General features: G+C 51.6%; 1 protein-coding gene across 8 annotated transcripts; it reads left to right on the forward strand.

The window, feature by feature from the left end:
• Nucleotides 1-656: 656 nt before the first annotated feature.
• On the forward strand, nt 657-15,578 carry SPINDOC (spindlin interactor and repressor of chromatin binding). 8 transcript variants are annotated; one of them, XM_077323695.1, is made up of 9 exons: nt 657-816; nt 1,537-1,637; nt 3,321-3,512; nt 5,952-6,236; nt 8,905-9,012; nt 9,100-9,204; nt 12,275-12,394; nt 13,392-13,451; nt 14,360-15,578. In XM_077323695.1, exons 3-9 carry the CDS (start codon nt 3,362-3,364, stop codon nt 14,785-14,787), a joined length of 1,257 nt encoding a protein of 418 aa, XP_077179810.1. In that variant the 5' UTR covers nt 657-816; nt 1,537-1,637; nt 3,321-3,361; the 3' UTR covers nt 14,788-15,578. The 8 variants fall into 8 exon arrangements, with proteins under 8 accessions (XP_077179810.1, XP_077179829.1, XP_077179839.1 ...); XM_077323714.1 differs by having other exon boundaries at nt 658-816; nt 3,375-3,512; XM_077323724.1 differs by having other exon boundaries at nt 658-816; nt 3,378-3,512.
• The last annotated feature ends 567 nt before the right edge of the window (nt 15,579-16,145 follow it).

Consider the following 16,145-nt stretch of genomic DNA (forward strand, 5'->3'; position numbering starts at 1 on the left):
GTTGCTAAAGACAGGGTGGCTAACCTCCAGGTAGGATTTGGCGATCTCCTGGAATTACAACTGCTCTCCAGCCGACCAAGATCAGGTCCCCTGGATTGGGTTACCAGCTCTGGGTTGGAAAATACCCGGACACTTTGGGGACGGAGCCAGTAGCAGGCGGGATTTGGTGCGGGGAGGGACCTCAGTGGAGTAAAATGCTATGGAGGCCACTGTCCAAAGCAGCCATTTCCTCCAGGGGAACTCTCTCTCTTTACTCTGGATTAGCTACAATTCCAGAGGATCCTCAGGTCTCTCCTAGAGGCTGGCATCTCTGCCCATGGAGAAAATGGCTGCTTGGGAGGGTGGGCTCTATTTTCATTTCTTACATTATTACATTATTTCTTATCCATGGCATTACGCGCCTTGCTCAGGCTCCACCCTCACATCTCCAGCAATTTTCCAGTCCAGAGTTTGCAACCCTTCTAAAAACAGTGCTGGAAACTGCACTTTCTACTAGAAACGATTCCGCCTTGGCGGCCTCCGCCGCGCCTCGTGCCCCTCTAAGGGAAAATGGAGACACGCTCTCCTCCCCTCCCGCCCCCTCCCAGAAACAGGAAGCGCGGGGCGTGCCCCTCTAGCGCCCGCGGCTCTATGGCCAGGCCCCTCCATCGGACAATGAAACCATAGAGCGGGGAGGGGAGAGGCGCGGAGGCTGGGGGAGCCGCTCTGCCGGGCTGGAAGCAGGGGCCTCTATGGTCCGAGGAGCCCGGGCCAGCCAGCCAGCCAGCCAGCAGCTGCAGCAGAGCCGAGAAGGGTCCCCTCGCAGCTGGGCAAAGGGTGGGGGCGCTGGGAGGCTGGGGAGGGGGCTGCTCCGCGCCCCCTGCCTGCAGTGGGGGGAGGGGCTGGCTAAAGGTCACTTGCGGGGGGGGCAAATGGCCCGTGGAGGGGACGGGGGGGGGTGGGCGGGGAGAAGAAAGGAGGAGGGGGGCATATTTTTTGGGGGGAGGGGGGGTCAGCCAAGGCCCAGGTGGAAATTCCAGTGGGGGGGGGGCAGGTCAGGAGGGGATGGGCCTGTGGGGCCTTATGGGGTGGTAGAGGGGGGGGGGGCCTGGCCGGGGTGGAGTGCAGAGGGGGCATTCAATGGAGGGGGGCAGGTCAGATGTGGATGGGAGAGGAGAGGAGAGTTTATTCAGGGTTCAGGTGGTTGGGAGCCAGGTGGGTGTTGAGAGACCAGGGGGAGGGGGAGGGTTGGTAAGAAGCACCTGAGTGGGTTTCAAGATGGTAGGCAAGAAGGAGGCCCTGGGCCTATGGGGGGGGGGTGAGAACATGAAGGGGATGGATCAAGATGGGAGAGGTGGAGTTTGATGGTAGAAAGAATAAAGATGGAGAACCTGAGGTAATGGGGGGGGGGAGCTGGAAATGTATGGTTTCGGGGCACAAAAGGGAAATTCAATGTTTGAAGGCTGAGTTGGGGACAGTGGGGATTCTTTGGGTTTGGCATTGGGAAGGCTGGACTCCAGAGTGAAGGAAGTGATTTCCCCCTGTTTTTCCCCATAGTGGTTTTGTGATTCCCCCCCTTTCCTTGTTCAGCCAGCAGTGAGCTGATTCTACCCTCTGGTCCAACGAGATCCCCCCCCTTCCCCAACACCCACACAGAGGTAAGAGATTTTCTGTAAAAAAAAAACAGATTTCAAGGTAAAATGCCAATCTCCCCTACCTAATTGTTTTTTTAAGGGCTTTGTATGTATTTTAGATCTGGTTTTAATTATTTTAATGATGTGGTTTTTTGTTGGTTGTAATGGCTTTTAATATACGGTTTTATGATGCATGTTTTTAGTTTGTTGACTGCCTTGGTGACCCTTATGAGGGCAGAAAGGTAAAGTAGAAATTGATGAAATGAACACTTGTTTCTGTAGCTCTGTAACTGCAGTAGGTACACAAGGGCAATCTCAGTATTCCCCTTGGGGAAAAAAGTAACTTTAGCCATCATGAGGGCTAGAAGCTTAAGTTCAAAAACATGAGGATGTCTTTAAAATAAATTCTCAACAGAAAGCACAGAATAATGCAGCAGGTTATTTTGACTTCTTAAAACTTCTGTGTTTAAAACAAAAGGGTGGGGATCCCTGCCGCTACACACCCCTTGATCAAATTTTGATTGTTTATTCTCCCAAATCATATTTAAAATGCGCCGTGGATGGGCCAGGCACACAAACTGGCTCTGCCTCTCTATCTTATGATAGTTTCCAATCTCATCCAGTAGGTTGCCCAGGATCTCTGCCCACATCCTGGTTTCTGTGGTCTGAAGACAAAGATGCTTTTGTCAGCAGGGATAAGTAAATAATTTTGGGTGGAGAAGCGGGGAGAATAATCTGATTGGGAACGGTCTCTGGTATCCCTATTCATTTTCATTTTTAATCATATTTTAACCCAGACTTTCTCAAGGAGTAGCAAAGAGTGTACTTCTCTCTGTTTTTGTCCTCACAACATCCCTGCAAGGACCAAGTGTGCATGGTCCTTGCCCGTGGCTATCCAGTTAATTGAATAGCTCATTTGGGATTTGAACCTGGAACTCTGCGATTTAACCACTACATCAGATGGTTCTGAAAGCTGTTTCCTTTTAAGAGGCAGCGAGATGTAGTGGTTAAGAGCAGCAGATTCTAGTCTGGAGAACCCCCACTCATCGTCTGTTGTGGGGAGAGGAAAGGGAAGGCAACTGTAAGCCGCTTTGAGACTCTTTTGGGTAGAGAAAGCGGCATATAAGAACCAACTCTTCTTCTTCAGTAATATCAGGGCTCTCTCAACCTCACCCACCTCACAGGGTGTCTGTTGTGGGGAGAGGAAAGGGAAGGCGAATGTAAGAAGCTTTGAGACTTTTTCGGGTAGAGAAAAGTGGCATATAGGAACCAACTCCTCCTCTTCTTCTTCAGGTAATACATGTACCTAGAACCCCAAAATTAAATGTTCCAACAGGACGCAAGAATCATTTGCATACAGCATCGCGTCTACATGCCAAAGGGACAGCATGTAAAAATACTGAAAACCCAAATAAAATGCTTACTTTGTACTTTATATAGAAGCATAGAGTTGGGCCCTACAGGCCATCTAGCCCAGCCCCCTGTGCAATGCAGGATCAGCCTAAAGCATCCAGGATCAGTATCTGTCCAGCCTGGGAGATAAGCAGGGTGAAAATATTTTGAGCACTTCCTTCTGGTGTGCTTGGGGCCTTTGCCACATCTTCCGGCTCGCTCATCCTAATCTCGGGGGAATTAGAGTGTTGTGGGGGCACTCAACCGCATTCAAGGAGAGGGCTGCCCCTGTTGACGCTTTTCATTCTTCTGCAGCTGGGCTTCTGTGCCCCCACTTCCCCCCTTGCAAATTGCTCATGGCATTAAAAGCAGAAGCTCCCCTCCTGGATTACATTGAGGTATCTCTGAAGTGCAAAAGAGACGAAGAGAAAATGGTTGCCAATCCGCTCGTGCCGGCCCGTGACCCCGTGACCCAGGATGGAGCCAACAAAGGCCTTGTGGGCAGAGGTAGGAAGTATGCCCCACAGGAAGGACCCCTCCCTCCCTTTTTGGCATACCTCCATGGGGCTCTTAAATAGATGGCACGGAAAAGGCAGTGGAAACTAGTAATTACAAAAACTGTGAGGAATCAGAACAAGTGGGTCCCATGACCAAATCGGAGATGGGGCTGCCCCTGCGGCTGAAAGACAGGAGGTAGGGTTGGATAGGGAAGAAGCACCAGAGCTCCACTCCCAATTCTGGAAAGTGAGTCGGGTTGGTGGTCACGGTGACACTGATTCTTGATTTTTGGAGTTGAAAAGGTAGTGAAAGAAGTAGGAAAGAGTCCGCCGTTCTTGGGAACTGAGCTTCATTATGAACACCACCGCTTTTGGGGCTGGTATTGAAAACTTATCTGCAATGTCCATGGGAAAATTTCCTCTCTCGGGTCTGGTTTGCTTCATCGTTGGTGTTTTATTTGCGAAAACCCAAGTACCATCATGCAAGAGGGGGAGGTGCTAATGCAGAATCATCATCATCGAGTTGGGAGGGACCTCCAGGGTCATCGAGTCCAACCCCCTGCAGAATGCAGGAAATTCAAACTGCCTGCCCACCCACAGTGACCCCAATTCCATGCCCCAATGATGCCCTTCCCCCCCCCAAAAAAAACAGAATCCCTGGCCAGAAGAAAATTAAGTCTGTGCCCCACCTCAAATTTATAATATAAATTAGACCATAAAACTCCAAATGCTTGTTGTCATTATTGCAAGGGGTAGTCAGACTATCTCTATCCATCCATCCATCCATCCATCCCGCCCTCCCTGGAGGCTCAGGGCGGTTTAGATAAAATGTATAAACAATACATGAAACAATCCATAACATATAAATAACCATAACATTAATACTAATAACTGATGATTATAACAGTACATAGTGCAACCAGGTCCAGTGCGAACTGAATTCTGGGATGGAGGGAGCAGGGGCTTTAGTTTTAGATGATGTTGGTTATGCCTGGTCTCAACCAAAGTATGATGAATGAATGAATGAATGAATGAATGAATGAATGAATGAATGAATGAATGAATGAATGAATGAATGAATGAATGAATGAATGAATAAATGCCTGGGGGAAGATCTTTTTGCAGGCCCTACGGAATTGTTTTAGCTCCGTCAGGGCCCTGATCTCCTCTCCCTGATCTATGGCTGTCCAGATGTCCGTGAACTACTCTGCTGACAGAGGCTCATGGTAATTGTAGTCCATGGACATCTGAAGAGCCAGTTTGGCCACCCCTGCCTACACCAGTGGATTAGCTTGATACGGAACAGGAGGAAATTACACATGCCCCTCTCAGTTCTCCTTGGCTGCCTCTCCTTATAGAATTAACTGGCTAATTGCTGATTCCACCCTGGCCAGTAAATAAAGCATCCTGTAAGAACTGAAAAAAATCTCAGCAGTTCCATGAAGACTTGGTTTTATAGTAGGCACTGCAAACCGAGTTTGGAATCCGCACTGAGGAGAAAGGCACAATACAAATGAAATAAATAAGTATAACATCGATGTATGTCTGTATGCATATGTGTGCCTAAGCTGTATCCCATTAGCAACCTGTCCCCCTCCCATCTGTGGATGTCTAAAACTGTAGATTGGGGCCATGTGGATTCTGAAAAGATGTTTCCGCATACTTGCAGGATCGCTTCTCCCCCCCCCCCCCAGGTTTGCAGGAAAATCTGACTTTAAGAAGACAACAGTGAAGGATTTAAATCCTCACACACACCCCACCCCAAAATAAAGATGTGTCCTTTGCACAAGTGCAGAAAATGCATCAAATTTCCAGCAGCATCACAGCAGGTCAGGAGCTTATTGGGACTGATTGTTTGGGAAGGACCGTAGCTCAGTAGTAGAGAATCTGCTTGCTGTGTGGGTGGTCCAGGGTCCTATCCCTCACATCTCTAGCTAAAAGGAAAGACCTCACCCTGAGACTTTTGAGAGCTGCTGATCTTGATGGACCAAGAGGGCTTAATTCAGTATAAGACCGCTTCATGTTTTCATGTACATGTGAAGCTGCCTTATACTGAACCAAGCCCTCTGTCCCTCAAGGTCAGCATTATAAGACCAGCAGCGGCTCTCCAGGGTTTCAGGCTGAGGTCTTCCACACCACCTCCTACCTGGTCCTTTAAATGGAAATTAGGAGCCACAGCACAGTAGCAGAGCCCCTGCTAGGCATGCAGAAGGTCCCAAGTTCAATCCCTGGCATCTCCAGTCAAAGGGATCAGGTGGTAGGTGATGTGAAAGACTTCCCCCTGAGACCCTGCAGAGCCTCTGCCGTCTGAGTAGGCAATCAAGGGTTTGATTCAGCATAAGGCAGCTTCACGTGCAGAACTCACACAAACAGAAGGGAGCAGGAGCTGTTAAGTAGTGCCTGATGCGCAGTTGGGCTCCATCTTGACCCACTTCGTTCCCCCTCCTAGGAGACCAGCCGGTTCCCCCCTTGATGGCTGGGGATGGCCAAGCAAAGAACTGCACTTCCTGGAAGCAGGAGTACCTGATCGGCAAGAGCTCGGGACACGACCGGCTGGTGTGCATGGTGTGCGGTGGAGCCTTGAGTGCCTCCGGTCCGGCAGCCGCGCGGGAACACATCCTGCAGCATCACGCCCACTCCTTGGACTTCAGCCTGGAGGAGAAGCAAAACATTCTGGAGGCCTGGAGCGAAGGAGTGATGCTTGCCGATGGAGCAACGCAGCCTGCCTGCGAAGGTACAGCCCGTCTCTCTTTCACATGGCTTTGAGCGTCTGAACGTCTCTTCTTGGAGATGAGCAGCGCTGGGAAAGTTCAGAATGCACAGAGCACTCAGTCAAAAGGCTTGGAGATCAAAGGCATGGAAGAGCAAGGCCGAGGCCGGTGGTACAAATTAGGTAAAATCATTTTATTGCTCCGTTTTATAAAGCTACCAAACCAACGTGGTTAAAAGCAGCGGCTTCTCATTTGGAGAGCTGGGTATCATTCCCCCCCTCCTCCACATGCAGCCAGCTGGGCGACCTTGGGCCAGTCACAGCCCTGTGAGAGCTGTTCTCACAGAGCAGTTCCATTAAAGAATCATAGAGTTGGAAGAGGCCATTCATGCCATTATTTAACCCCCTTCGGGTCATGAAAAGTGGTGGATAAAAACCAACTCCTCTTCTGTTTCAAAAAATCTGATGAATTCCCCCAAAAAACATCTTCATGGAAATCTGCAAAGTGTAATACAATAATAACATGGCTGAGTTCAAGTCACACAACATGTATTATATTAAAAATTCTAACCTGGCAAGCCGGGTTTGATTCCCCACTCCCCCACATGCAGCCAGCTGGGTGACCTCGGTAAAGCTGTTCTGACCGAGCAGTAATCTCAGGGCTCTCTCAGCCTCACCTCCCTCACAGGGTGTCTGTGGTGGGGAGAGGAAAGGGAAGGCCACTTTGAGACTTGGCATCTAAGAACCAACTCTTCTTCTTCAGTAATCTCGGGGCTCTCTCAGCCTCACTCACCACACAGGGTGTCTGTTGTGGGGAGAGGAACGGGAAGGTCATTGTAAGCCGCTTTGAGACTCTTTTGGGTAGAGAAAAGTGGCATATAAGAACCAACTCTTCTTAAAAGCCCCACCCCAAAATACACAGAATCATTAGCACTTGTTATAGCCTTGAGATTACTACAATAAGTCTCAGCATTTCTGTGCAAGCTCGGGTGAGGGGTTTAATTTTTAGGTAGTTAAAAAAAAAAGAAAACGGAGTAATGAAATAATTTCCCCTAACTTGCGCCATCGGACTTGGCCTTGTTTTGGCTCGCTTCGCGACTGGCACGGCTCTTTATCTTAGGCTTGGAGATCAAAGGGCCCCGTTGCCCGAACGCTGGGTGCCGGTTCTCTTCTTTCCCCGCCCCTCTCTCTCCCACTCACACCTGTCTTTTGTAGCATGGCGGGAGGAGGACAGGGTTGGCGGCAGATGGGTGTGGGGTGATCCGTTGCCAAGGGCGGAACAGACTGTGCTTGCTCGGAGAGGGGAGGGGAGGGAGACATGACGGATGGGGAATAGGTTGAAATTAGTCTCTTGGACTGCATCTTCAATTCCACGCAACAGCCTTGCGCAACTGAGCAGAGTGTGTTGGGGTGCGTGCCTGCTACAGAATTTGAATGCTTGCCTCCCCCTCTCCCTTGAGTTGGCACGGACTTCCTGGGTCATCTAGTCCAACCCCCTGCACTATGCAGGACACTCACATCCCTATCGCTCGTCCGCTGTAACCTTCCACCCCCTTGAGCCTTCCCAGAATCAGCCTCTCCGTCAGATGGCTATCCAGCCTCTGTTTAAAAATCTCCAGAGATGGAGAACCCGCCACCTCCGAGGAAGCCTGTTCCACTGAGGAACCGCTCTAACTGTCTGGAACGTCTTCCTGATGTTTAGACGGAATTTCTTTTGAATTAATTTCATCACATTGATTCTGGTCCGTTCCTCCAGGGCAAGAGAGAACAATTCTGCTCCATCCTCCAAATGGCACCCTTATAAATACTTGATGGTTATCAAGAATCATGGAAGGGACCTCCTTGTTCATCTAGTCCAACCCCTGCACTATGCAGGACACTCACATCCTAATCGCTCATCCACTGTCACCTGCCGCCCCCTTGAACCTTCACAGAATCGGCCTCTCCGTCAGATGGCTATCCAGCCTCTGTTTAAAAGTCTCCAGTGTCTTATACCTTGCAATCTCCCTGCAAACAGCAATCCGGAGTCTTGGGTAAAAAGGAAGTCTGACCCGCCTCTGATGTCAGGTATCTTCATCTGGAGAAAGCATGCAGAAGGTCCAAAGTTAAAGCAAGAATCAAACTTCATTGCAGAAATTAAATGTGTCAAGTGCCGTTTAGGGGGGCAGGCAACTTCAGGTGACCTCACGCACCATTGTCAAAGCATGAGGTGAGCAGGTTTAACTTTGCTTGCCTCCACGTCACAACCCTGGGCCCTCGTTGGTGTCCCACCCAAGTAGTAACCAGGGCTGAACCTGCTTAGCTTCCAAGATCTGACAAGGTCAGTCCAGCCTGGGCCAGCTTGGCCAAAGTGGAAATTAACTAGACTGAGCTTATCCACGTCTGTGTTTTCTGAGCCTTTGGGGAAGGACAGGCTATAAATAAATTTTGGTTGTTATTATCCGTTCATCACAGGGAGAGTGAAGCCACCTCCAACCATCTTTCCCAGCCCCCACTTTATCCGCTGTGATTTCACCAGTGCTCACCCAAGCCAGGCGAAGTCTTAATCTTTAAACTGTAGCTGGTATACCAAGGGCGCTAAATCCTATGCCCGCTTTCTTTGCTCACCTAACTCATTGGCGAAAGGCACTTGCCGCTCAGCACATGGAATTGAGCTCCTTGTCCATTTTACGAAACTTCTTTCCCTCCCCAGCACCAGGAAACCCCCAGAAGCGCCCGGAGCCAGCGGAGATCGAAGTTCTGATAGATTCCGAGGAGCGGCCGGCGAGCTGGAAGCACGGGCAGCCGAAAGCCCGGGGCGGTGGGTGCTGGAGTGTGGGGCAGGGGGAGCGAGGGAGGATGGCCATCTAGACTTGGACTCCTCTGATCCTCTAATCTTCTGTGGCAGAGACGGGACGCTCCGACCCCGGGCAGCAAGCGCAAGGTCAGCGGAGGCTGCACAACGCTGAGAACGCCAAAGACATCTGGAAGGACCAGCCTGCCAAGGTCACAGGTAGGGGGGGCTGCAAGGGTGCTGGTGCCCCCCCCCCCCGCGGGAGGGTCTTTCCTTCATCGCACCTCAGGAGTTGGCGGTCATTAATATTGTGGCACAGAGTGGTAAGCAGCAGAAATGCTGTCTGAAGTGATGTCCATAAGGTTGGGAGTTCGATCCCAGCAGCCGGCTCAAGGTCAACTCAGCCTTCCATCCTTATGAGCTTGCTGGGGGGTAAAGGGTAATGACTGGGGAAGGCACTGGCAAACCACCCCGTATTGAGTCTGCCATGAAAACGCTAGAGGATGTCACCCCAAGGGTCAGACATGACTCGGTGCTTGCACAGGGGATACCTTTACTTTTACCTTTACTTTTACCTGTGTATTCTCATCCAATGGGTGAGAGTTAATTCATTTTTAACACATCCTTTAAATTTATTAAATGTTTATTGGGTCGTAGGACCACATATGGTCATGTTGACCTGCCCTCCGAAATGGGTGGAAAGGGGAGGGGCCTTGGGGTGGGCGTGTCCACAGCTCTGCTTCCCAACCACATTCTGCATGATTGCGCAGCTTCTGGAGTTTCTTGCATCGTGAAGAATGTTTCAGGGGTTTCTTGACGGTAAAGAAGTTGAGAAAGGCTGTCTTTATCCCATGCAGCCCTGCTCAGACACCCCCACGCCTTGCTGCTCACGGGTGACCGCTTTGTCCCCTGCGCCCACCCAGGTTCCCTTTTCTGAGGACTCCGCCTCCTTTTAATTGAAGCACTTTTCCATTTTAATGTTGATCACTGCTGGCTCTTACCGTTCTTGTTATGGTTATTGTTATTACGGTTATAATGTACTCCCCTATGTTTTATGTAAACCGCCCTGACAGTCAAGTCAGGCACAAATGTGCTTCTGTAGTAAGCACAAAGCCAAGAACTGCCCCCAGTTCTTGTTTTCCCATTCAGTCGATGTTTTTCTGGAGTAGTTTAGTTTCAAGCTGCTCGGATTTTGCTTCCAACTGGGCCAGATGGCTGTAGCAGGCTTGTGCGAAAGCGCCTGGAGGTCTCAACGCCAGACTCCAAAACTGCTTGCCCTTTCGGGAGGGAACAAAAGGTGCACGAAGCTCTCTGGAGCTGCCTCCGGAATACTAGCTCATCCAAAATGATTTTGAAGGAGGTGTCTGCCCAGGACTTAGGTCACCCAGAGCTGTGCCCAGGCACAAGTTTTCCAGCTTGGCTACAGGGCTCAAGAGGAGAGCAACAAGGGCCTGGGGACCAAGCCCTCTTGAGGAAAGGCTGAGGGACCTGGGAATGTTCAGTCTGGAGAAGAGGAGGTGGAGAAAGGACAGACAGGATGGCTCTCTTGAAGGATCTGAAAGGTTGTCTTGTGGAGGAAGGCAAGGAAAGGTTCCTGTTGGCAGCAGAGGAGAGGGCCCACGGTAATAGGTTTCAACTATAAGTAGAACAATATTGGCTAGATTTCAGGAAAAAATGTTCACAGTGTAAGTAGCTTGGCCTTGGGAGGTGGGGAGCTTCCCCTCACTGGCGGTCTTATCCTGGATGCTTTAGGTTGATCCAACATTGGGGGGTGGGGGTGGCCTGTAGGGCCAACTCTAGTCTAGGCAGGTTACCACCTGGAACTGCCCTTCTGGGAACAGCCATGCTTGTATCTTGGTGGTTATTTGCAGTTTGGTGGCAGATACAAGACATCCAGACTACTGGCAGAGGTGAAAATATTTCTTTTTCCTGCCAGCGGAAGAAAGGGTTTCTTGACAGCCCTGGAAGAGTTTCCTGAACGAATCGGAGTTAATTAATTTATTGTATATTTTTAAAATTTGTTAAATGTTTATTGAGCGATATGACCATACTAGCTTTAAAGCCCGTTCCTAAGAACGGGCCTAGAAAGGGCCCCCTCCCCTAGCCCCCCGACAGGCAGCTTAAGGTGGCTTTGCGCGGCAGCTCGCAGCCAGATCAAGTGGGGCGGCCGGGGGCTGGCCAGCTCATTAGCAGGCCCAGGACAGAGCTCCTTAGCAGGCAGTAAGCAGGCCAAGAGGCCCTCGTTAGCAGGCCCTCCACCACGACCCTTTGACCAGGGCCCTCTCCGTTTACCTGCTGCTGGCTCCAGGCACTGAGGTGTGTCTGAGAGCAAAGAGGCTAGAGTCCAGGGATGGAGGGCGGGAGCTGCAGGGGCAGGGCCAATCAGGGTGCAGCCAACTTTGCTGGCTTCACCCTGATTGGCCCTATTCCAACTTGGACAGCCGGACACGTTCCACGCCCCAGGCAGTTTCACAAATATATAGAGCAGTGGTCCCCAACCTGCAAGCCGCGGCCTGGTGCCGGGCCGCCAAGGCCATGGCACCGGGCCGCGGCTCCCTCTCCCCGCCCCCCCCACAGTAATAAACTTCCCAGGCCGCAAGCTTGCGGCCCGGGAAGCTTCTTACTGCGGGAGGGCAGGGAGAGGGAATCAGGGCCGGGCCGCGCATTGCGCATGTGCTATGCGCGGGCGCAGCCCAATGCACGGGCCAATGCGTGGGTGCGGCCCGCGGGCGCGGCCCGGTGCGTGGGCGCGGCCCCTGTGGGCGCGGCCCGATGCCCTGCCTCAGAAAGGTTGGGGACCACTGATATAGAGGAACCATGGATGGATAAGGATATGGTCCTGTCGGCCCTCCCGTCCCCAAATGGCCACTGATGGGCCTGGAGGGTTGGGGAAGGGAGGGGCCCCGGGTGGGCTTGTCCACAGCTCTGCTTCTCAACCATATTCTGCACGATCGTGCCACTGGTGGGGTTTCTTGAAGCTTGAAGAATGTTTCAGGTGGTTCTCAATGGTAAAGGAGAGAGGCTGATTTAGACAGAATGCTGGACGCTGCTGGCAGAGGGGGTGTTGCCCTTTGGCTGCTCCTTCTGCAGGAAGAGTGAAGGGAAGAAGGGAGTTGCTGCTCTCCTTGTCTCTCCTCGCAAATAATTCGTTCCCGTCCTGATACTGTCTGTGACGTCCAGCTGCAGAATGAGGCAGGAGAGGGATCGGTGCTGAATCCCGGAGGGTTACTTTGGCGTCCAGGGTGGGGAAGGACACATCAGTGCTTCATGCCATCCCTTTGCCTCCTAGGGAAAGAATGGCCGTCGGAATGCGGTGTCCCCGGTTCAGCGCCTGCCGAAATCCGGATCTTCACTGATGGCAGCTTCCCCGCCGGCTTTGCCTTGAAGCTGTACTGCCGGACCCAGCCAGGTGGAGGCGCTGTGGCCTTTTTTATTGTTAGAAAACAAAATGGGGACCAGTAGCATCTAGCAAACTGAAATGTACTCGCAAACAGACCCAAAAGGTTGTCAGTTCAGGTTTGGTGCATGCATGTGTGTACGTGTGAGAGAGAAAAATATGCTACCTCATCATATCTGAAAGGCTGTCCTTTGGAGGAGGGCAGAGAGCAGTTCCTGTTGGCAGCAGAGGGCAGGAATCAAAGTGATGGCCTTAAATTACATGTAGGATGGCTAGCTATTGGGAAAAAGAATTCCACAGTCAAGAGTAGTTCAGCAGTGGAATCTGCTGCCTAAGGAGGTGGGGAGCTCCCCCTCACTGGCGATCTTCAAGCAGTAGCTAGACAGATACTGATCCTGGATGCTTTAGGACAGTGGTTCTCAGCCTGGGGGTCAGGACCCCTTTGGGGGCCGAACGACCTTTTCACAGGTGTGGCGCCATTCACAACAGCCTTGTGGGGTAGATTGAGATAGAGCATTTGTCTGTCTGGAGCAGCAGAAAAGAGTGAGATCGGCATGGTGGGAGAAGAGGCAGGACTGAACTGAGAAACCCAAGGGAAAATCCAATTTATATACAATCATGAACGATGGATCTTCATGCCATTGCTCGGTTTAATTTCTGTGAAAGAAAACTTGCATAATTTTATAAGGAACTGCATTAAAGGGTCGTGGCATTAGGAAGGTTGAGAGCTGCTTTAGGTTGATCCTGCACTGAGCAGGGGGTTGGACACGACGGCCTTTATGGCCTCTCCCAACAACCAAATGGGGAGGAGCGTTCAGAGTCGGGCTCAGTTGCCTGTAGGCTCAAGCCGCTGCCCCCTCGTTTCCCTCCTTTGTTACCTTGGAAAGATCACAACGCGGGTTCTCAGCTAGATGCTCACGGTGGAATTTAGGAGCGGATGCGTGGGAGGGGCTCAGGGGCATTCTGGTAGCACTGCAGAAGGACAAGCGTACAACCCATCTCGTTTCAGAACCACCCCAGGACTCGGAAGCAAAGCCAGCTGCCAAGAAGAGAACGGGGGAGAAGCCGTGTAAGTGGTTGATTCTCTGCTGGAAATGGAATTTTGTAATAGTGACGGGGGCTCAAGTGGGAGGGGCCATTTCCTTTCCTTTCAAGGAAATCTTGCAGCTGGCATCTACAGGGAACCGCCTCTCAATGTTCATTTGGAGGGTCCCAGAAGAAACCGCTACTCTCTGGTCCAAAGAACAAATGTTCTTTTAAGTTTTCAGGACACAAACTTTTGGGAACCCCCCCCCTTTAGAAAAGCCACTGGCCCTCATAACTTTTGAGAAATCCTTTTAGAACTCTTAGAATCTGATCACCCTTTTTAAGGGGAAAAAAGTAGAATCTGTCTTGTACATTTGTGTTACTTTGTTTATCCCAGAGCGAGAGCCAACTTGGTGTAGTGTTTAAGAGCGACGGCCTCTTATCTGGTGAACTGGGTTTGACTCCCCACTTCTCCTCCCCATGCAGGCTGCTGGGTAACCTTGAGCTAGTCACAGTTCTCTCAGATTCAACTACCTCACATGGCGTCTGTTCTGGGGAGGGGAAGGGAACGGGCCTGAAATCCGCTTTGAGACTCCTTTGGGTAGTAAAAAACAGGGTACAATAAACCAGCTCTTCTATACAATCCCCATTTTTACCTCAAAACAATCCTGTGAGGTAGGTTATGCTGAGAAGGTGACTGGGTCAAAGGTCCCCTGATGAACTTCATGGCACTGTGGGGATTTGAACCCACGTCTCTTAAGATCCTGGTCTGACAGTTGTATCACTGCATCAAATGGGCTTTCTTTGAAGGTTTAGGTAGAGAAATGTAATTTCAGACTTTTGGGGGACGTATGTCTTTAAAAGTGGTTTATTTGCTTAAAACCTTGAATATCTGCCCCAAGGGACTTTTTGGCAGCTAAATGACTCCCTGTCTCACTCCCTTCTTGCCAGATCGGGATTGCTCCGTCTCTCTGCTGCGACTCCATTCCACAAACTCTCCCCACCGCCTGGGCTTGACCCAGTCCAAAGCCCCCCATCCCCTTGGCAGCTCTTTTGCCCGTGGCAACGTCAAAGACTGTGGTGCCAAACTGGGACAGCGGAAAGCCCTGGAGGTCAAGGCGGGAGACCCCTTGCCCCCAGCCAAGAGCTTTGACCCCGCCTGGCGAGCCCGTTTCCTCATGGACTTCAACACTGTCACTGGCCAGCTGGTGTGCATGGTCTGCGAGAACGCCCTGCGCCAGGTGTGCCTGGCCACCGTCAAGCAGCACATCCTCCAGTGCCACGCCGAGACCCTCCACTTGCCCCGCGAAGTCCGTCGCACCATCCGGGAAGTCTGGGAGTCCCGGGGACAGTCCCCCACTCCACCCCTGCAGAAATGAAGGGCTGGCCAGACTGTTTCCTAACCCACTGGCCTCTGGGATGCGGGGAAATAGCAGTTCCAGATAGCGCAGTCTGAGGCTGGAGGAGAAGGTGATGGCATCCACTGTTGAACTGGGCCCATAACCCTTTTGGGTGTCTGTGCAGTTGTCGGAGTTCCTGTATGTAGGTTTCCACGTTCGTTCTCTCTGTCTCTCTTAATCACTACAAAATTGTGTGATGGGGCAGCAGTAGTAGTTTCCCCAACTCCTGTCTTTTCACCTCCTGTGTCCCTCCCTCCTCCCCCTGCTGTCCTTCTGGAGTCCAACAGACAGGGCAAGCCCCACAGACCAGAGAAGCCAGAGCGGCGGCGTCACCCACCAGGAGGCGACTTATGAACTCTCCAGACTGCACCGCCAGCCGCCTTCTTGCTTCGATCTGGGAAACAGTCCGTCCTCCTGTGTCTCCCGCAAGGGAGTCAGGAAGCGGACGCGTCAGCGCCGGTTAGGAGTGGCCTTTCGAACCGTTGGTCGTACCCAGTCGGTTCCGCAGACGTGCAGCGGGAGAGTCAGCCGGCGGTTCCCCACCTCCTGCACCAAGCAATAACCAGCCTCTTGCATTAGCAATAATTCCTCATCCCGCCTGACCCCCTTCCTCCCGCCCCGAACATTCCACTGACCCCAGCGCTAGCATCACGCACCATTCGTAGCTGTGACTGGGCACCCCGTTTCGGGCCCAACTGTGACGTTTTATTTTGTAGACCATTTCACAGGGACGACTTGTATTAAGGGACAATAAATTATTTTTGATGATATCTTGTAGCTCTTGTTTACTTGCCTGCAGCTCTCCCTCCGTCTTTTCCCTTTTCGTGCTCTGCCCAGCCCGGAGGCCCTGCCACTTTTTGGGGATGCTTTGGAGTGGGCGGTGGGGGGAACGAGATCAGTCTTATTCCCTCTTGGATTGGCTGGAGGTTTTAGCAGTGATGTGGAACGGCTCATAAAGCCTGCATCTGCAAGGATGCACGGAGCAACTTCTAGGTCAGTGGTAGGTTGTGACAGAGGGCCACTACTTGCTCTAATGACTATTAGAGAGCCAGTTTGGTGTCGTGGTTAGGAGTGCGGACTTCCAATCTGGCATGCCAGGTTCGATTCTGCACTCCCCCACATGCAGCCAGCTGGGTGACCTTGGGCTTGCCACGGCACTGATAAAACTGTTCTGACCGGGCAGTGATATCAGGACTCTCTCAGCCTCACCCGCCCCACAGGATGTCTGTTGTGGGGAGAGGAAAGGGAAGGCAACTGTAAGCCGCTTTGAGCCTCCTTCAGGTAGGGAAAAGCGGCTTATAAGAACCAACTCTTCTTCTATTTTTTAATTTAATTTG

The sequence above is a fragment of the Paroedura picta genome, chromosome 1 (assembly GCF_049243985.1).
Source record: "Paroedura picta isolate Pp20150507F chromosome 1, Ppicta_v3.0, whole genome shotgun sequence".
Classification (NCBI taxonomy): domain Eukaryota; kingdom Metazoa; phylum Chordata; class Lepidosauria; order Squamata; family Gekkonidae; genus Paroedura; species Paroedura picta.